The sequence below is a fragment of the Tupaia chinensis genome, unplaced genomic scaffold (assembly GCF_000334495.1).
Source record: "Tupaia chinensis unplaced genomic scaffold, TupChi_1.0 Scaffold000165_2, whole genome shotgun sequence".
NCBI classification, from domain to species: domain Eukaryota; kingdom Metazoa; phylum Chordata; class Mammalia; order Scandentia; family Tupaiidae; genus Tupaia; species Tupaia belangeri.
In genome coordinates, this window is record NW_006159640.1 from 968,730 (window position 1) to 974,694 (window position 5,965).

At 39.7% G+C, this 5,965-nt stretch overlaps 1 protein-coding gene across 1 annotated transcript in view; it reads right to left on the reverse strand.

Annotated features, from left to right (window-relative positions):
* PRKAA2 (protein kinase AMP-activated catalytic subunit alpha 2) overlaps positions 1–5,965 on the reverse strand; it is a 25,730-nt gene that overhangs the window by 14,142 nt on the left and 5,623 nt on the right. The window contains exons 3-5 of the mRNA XM_027770886.1: positions 4,880–5,024; positions 3,383–3,470; positions 1,371–1,595 (exon numbers count right to left, since the gene is read on the reverse strand). Coding sequence (XP_027626687.1) covers positions 1,371–1,595; positions 3,383–3,470; positions 4,880–5,024 — 458 coding nt within the window. The remainder of the gene's footprint in view (positions 1–1,370; positions 1,596–3,382; positions 3,471–4,879; positions 5,025–5,965) is intronic.

Here is a 5,965-nt window from a genome sequence, read left to right on the forward strand (position 1 = left end):
CCTGGGGGGTGATTTCTCGCTTTCTGTCTCTATGTCTCTCTCTGTCTGTCTGGCGAGTGCATGCGCCCTATAGTGAAAATCTCTCAAAAAAAGAAAAACACGACATGGTAAATACTGGGTCATTTGAGAAAGTCATGATGTATTTTTCATGTTTTTCTATGCAAAACTGTGTCAAGACTTTCCCCATGGCCCAAGAGTAAGTAGAAGGCAATGCTAATCCTGGCCTGTGTGTGCCAGATGAAGGTCACAGTTGTGAATCCTACTGCGATAGCACCTGCAATTGCACTTCCCAAAGCTTCCCACATAACCAGAGATCCTGCAAACCCCACTAACTACTGGATCCAAAACCTCAGAAAAACTTTTCATGCTTATTTTATTTTCCATATATAAAATATATCAACCACACTCTGAATTCTCACTTGAAATTGCTTCAGGTATTTTCTGGGCATGTATAATCTACCCAGCCTTTCGTACTGTGCGTACAAAGATGAGTAACATGGACTCTATCCTGAGGTAGTCACGATTTAAGAAAGGACTAAGACACGCTGAAAAAGAACTAGATACAGCATGAGCAGGAAATGATGAAAGTATAGACCAAAATGTCAGCGTCAGGTAGAGACCCTAACATGTCTGGAAGAAGCGGAAGCGATTTCACAAGGGAGGTGGAATATAAGAACTATAAAAGATGACTGGAAGTCTATCGGCCAAAAGGACAAAAAAAGCATCTAGAAAAAAGAGATTAACATAAACAAAGACGTAAGGACATAAAATAAATGTTATGTTCGAGGAACAAAGACAAACTTAGTGTGGCTAAAGCCTTGGTACAAAGGGGTGTGTCTGTGAGGACAGGAAATGAAACTTCAGGAGAAGTGGAGCTTTCTTATGAAGGACCTTGTATACGTTGCTACCTAAGCTAGAAAGTTTGCACAGCAACCTGAAGCATTTGAAAAATAAGCAACATGGCAGGTCCGCGTAATAAGGCCAGTTGGGAACCAGCAGTTAGCGTAATGGCTATCTCGCTGGACTGCCACGTAGTTGACCGCGGTTCACGTCCCAGACCCGGTGGCTTAAAACTCACACCGGGCGTGTGTGCGTGCATGCCCAAGATCCTGAGAGGAGAATGGAGGAGAAGGGATCGCGGCGTGACCATCCCCCCTGGGGGGTGATTTCTCGCTTTCTGTCTCTATGTCTCTCTCTGTCTGGCGAGTGCACGCGCCCTATAGCAAAAACCTCTCCAAAAATAAAAAATAAAATAAGGCCAGTAAAGTTCTTACAAAGTGCTACAACGTACAGTATAAGCAAGTGTCCAATCAGTGTTACTGCTAATATTTTGAGAAAATAAGCATTACAGGAACAAAAATAATAATCACCTTATGTCTTTGATCGTAGCTCGTTTCAGGGGGTCCACCTGCAGCATATGCATCAGGAGAGTGGCAACGGAACGATTGAGATATTCTGGGATATAAAAAACACCCCCTCGGATCTTCTTAAACAGCGTCGGCACATGCTCGTCATCAAACGGGAGGGTGCCACACAGAAGAGCATACAGGATGACACCACAGCTCCAGATGTCAACTTCGGGGCCAGCATACAACCTTACAGAAGGAGGACAGCACAGACCTGAAGTGCCCCTACCAGTTCTTCTCATCTATATGTACCCAGCTATGAACACACAAACACACACACACACACGCATGTGCGCGAGCAATAAAGACGAAATATATATTGATTCCCAAGAGACTTAATGAAGTCTCTGGTCACTCCCAACATGCAATGATTGTTCCCTATGTAGAATAATTGCGCTAACCAATGACTCTTCAAGTTTGCCAAGAGAATATGCTTTTTATTTATTTTTCACAAATTCACTAAACTATAACTTACTCATTAGAAATTAGGACACTTTGTCCTGTGGATTTTTGAAGGAAACATCAAAACAGATCATCATAAACTTAAAATACTAAGTACACAGGGTAAACCTTGGCCTCACAGAACTAGTACAAGAAAGAAAATGGCCGTGTGACAGAATTGCCATCCCTGCCCCGTCTATTTCGAGACTATTTGGAACATGAAAGTCCCTAACTAGTGCTGTGTAAACAGTGTGTACCCTGTCCCACAGTATCTTAGTACCTGCTCCTTTCATTCTAATCACTTGCCAGCTCACACGGCTAATATTAACCTGCCCCGGGTCCGGCCGTGGTGCTGGGAGCAGCGGCATCGCCGTGTGCTACCAGAGACCATGAGGGAAAGCTGGGGTTCGTATACCTCAACACACTGGCACATCCACGACCCTGGCTGGCTGCAGGCTGCATCGCACATGAAGACCCTGTCATCAAAACTGCCTGTCTGTCTCAATAAATAAGTGAACTTTAGGGGAAAAAAAATAAGATTAGTTTTGCTCTAGATAACTGCCTAGAATGTTATTTCATTTTTGTATCACCTTTGTATACCATGAAAATTTCCCTGATTACCAAACTCAAACCTGTATCTATGGTAACAACGTAAATCTTTAGAATTCCAATGAAAAAATACAATCCATCCCTATAAAAACTGCTATCATTGGGGCCAGCAGGTGGCATGATTGTTAAGGGTGCTGAACTCCCCCACAGACGACTGCAGTTCGAGTCCCGAACCTGGTGGCTTGTTTTCTTACTTTGCCTCCTCCACCATATAAGATTACACTGAGAAGACAGTGGCCTATGAGGAAACAAGCCCTCACCAGATACCAAAGCTGCTGATGCTTTAATCTTGGACTTCCAGCTTCCAGAACTGTGAAAAATAAGTTTCTGTTGTTTATAAGCCGGCCACTCGACAGTATTTTTGTTATGGCATACTAACAAAAGAATGGATGAAGATAGTCCTGCATTCGTTACTCATATTAATACCTTTACAAAAACTGTATCTCATAGAATTATGTTCACTTTCTACATCAGACTTTGGTCACTGAAATAAGACTTTAAATTTACCAGTGCAATCTATATAAACATTTTTACAACGTACCAATGAATAAGTTACCTGAGGAATTACACAGTCTCCATTGGGTTAGTTTAATTTCATGAAACAACAATAGTCCTCAAAAAATCTCATTCTTCAAAGACAAAATATAAAAGAATGCTCTATATAATTTATAAAATATGTGAAGTATATTAAAAAAGTAAAATACTGGAAAATAATATTACTCTTAAATTTAACAAATGCTTCCTTTCTTATCTGCACTTGTATAATATCTAAATGAAATGTTTAAACATTTTCTATATAATCATTCTCCCTTCAGCAACTGAAAATAATTTGTTCCTACTATGTTAAAAATACCTCCTAGACACTGTTGCTTCTCAGAATAAACTTAAAGGGACACTAGGTCTGCTCTCCACTGACACGGTATTACCTGCCTGAGATGACTTCGGGCGCTGCATAATTTGGAGAGCCACAACTGGTTCGCAGAAATTCACCATCAGACATCATATTAGATAATCCTAAAAATAAAAGTAGGGTGTTTATCTGTTGCTAGGAATTTTTTTTTTTTTTTTAAGATTTTTGCACCTCCATTTTCCTCTCAGGAGTTTGGACACATACCTACTACACATGCCCAGAGTAATTTTCAAGCTGCAAGGTCCGGGACTCAAACCAAAGAGTTCCCCACGTGTGATCTGTCTGCCCTTATCTCCATGCCACCTGCTGGCCCTGTTGCTAGGTATTTTTAAAAGCAGATATAGATAACTATATGAAGAAAAGCATCAAGTCTTTAATTCCATGTTCCATTCTACATATTTTAGATAATCAGTGAAAGCATTCTTTAGACTAGAAAAAGACAATCTCAGAATGCTTACACTATGATAAAAAAGCTAAGGCACATCACATGTGTGACTGGAATTAAATTTGCTTTCTAAATGTAAATCTTGAATCATTATATGAATGGCACTATTCTAAATTATATTAACTTTTCTAAAAATAAAAATATCCTACTTATTTCTCTAGTCAAAAGAATAGACTACGTATATTCTGCTTTTAAAAGCCTTTTTAAAAAGTCTGTAATTAGAAACCAGACAGGCCTCAATTCATAAACAATTCATTGTTTTCCAAAAGTTTTTAATTTGAAAAGCTTAAATTCAACATAGAAAAAATAATCCATTGAGCCAAAAATCTAGTTGAACTATAGTACTATGTGAGTTTCAGACTCAGAGAAGAAAGATGGAAAACTATCAAAACCAAAATGGATTTTTTTTTCTTTTATTAAAGAAATGGTAGAGACAAAAGTTTAAATAAGCAGTGTTGAGTTCTGGTATCTTTCATCTCTTTTTCTTTGGCCTCTCACTTTCTTAATCTTTTTTCTGAAATACCTTCCCAGGTACGTTTCTGCCTGAAGGTGTTAAGGGCACAAAAATCACATTTTATCTTTTCTTTAACCCCTGGTGAAACTTCCATTCTCTCATCAAGTTGCTGGCTATTCCCCTAAGATCCACTGCTATCTCCTAGGATCAATTCAGAAGATGTATAAAGCTTTTCCAAAACTGCATGCAAATTTCCACCTCTGTGTATGTGTATGCATCAAGGAAAATACACTGTCATCAGACTTTCAGAGGTTTGAAACTCCTCGCCTTTCTCCGGCCCCAAATACAGTTAGGTATCATTTCCTCAGGAGATGCAGACTGGATGTGTTTTTCTTAGGGCTAGCCCTCTAACTTCCTAGAGGTATCTGCATTTTTTAAAATGTATTGTATTTAAATAAACAGAACAAGCTCCTCTGGAGACATAACTAAATGTTCTTCATGTATAGGACGGATTTACAAGGTTGAAATGGAACGCTTTTAGTCCAGTAAGAGTTGTTCCTGTCAGGCTCTAAAAGGAAGCTAGTAAATCCCTGAACAAACCTAGAGTGGCATACCGAAATCGGCTATCTTGGCATTCATGTGCGCATCCAACAGCACATTCTCCGGCTTCAGGTCGCGGTGAACCACCATATGCCTGTGACAGTAATCCACAGCCGACAGAATCTGCTGGAAAAGCCGCCTGGCTTCCAGCTCTTCAACCTAGCAAGTAGAAAAGAAACTGCATTAAGAATATCTAACATATTTACTTAGCAAGAGTTTTAGCGTCGTAAGTCACCTAAGCATAACTACGCAAGCTAATGAGAAATCTTGGAATTCTCAACATATCAGATATAACAAACCAATCAAAAACGTGCCCAAGCTCAACATACCGATCGGTACTTCCTTGGTGTGAGGCCGTGATGTTTTGTTTACGATTCCTATTACAGCCCCTCCTCACTTCACGAAGCACCTGTTCAGCCAGTGCTCAGCTGCAGCACCAGTCCTCCTCCTCAGTCTGTGTGAGCCTCAGGAACCCCTTTCCTTGATCTCTGTTGCCTTCCTTTGGTCAGTTAGTTTTTAACCACACCAAGTTTTAGCAGTGATGTAAGACTACATATTTTGTTTATAAATTTGTACTTTATTGTACACCCATAGTAGTATTCAGATGGATGGAATTACATTATCCTAGTGTGGTGTCCTGTGATATCTACTGAAAACTGCATAGCCTATGGCACCACCACACACCACACACCACATGACATAGGCCTTTGAGCTCCTTGCTTATAGACCAATTCACTTAACGACCCAGACATAGGAATGGAACTTGGTCATTAAGTGAACAGTGCCGGTACTAAACGTGCACAATGTTTTGGGAACTGGTGGTAAAACAAAGTAAAACAGAACTTACATGAAACTGCTATGAAAAGGAAATAACTACAGATTCAACATGATTTTACGGAACAGATTTTGAGAACCAGAGGCATTGTGTTGATGATTAAATGAAACCTATTTCCTGAAATCAGTATTTCAAAATGTATTTTTGTATCGTTTTATGTTTTTGGTTTTTCCTATAGACAATATGTGCTCACCAGAGAGACAGAGAGAAAAAGAGAAAGAGAAGAAGTGAGAAATCATCCTCCCAGGGATTAGCTATGCCACAA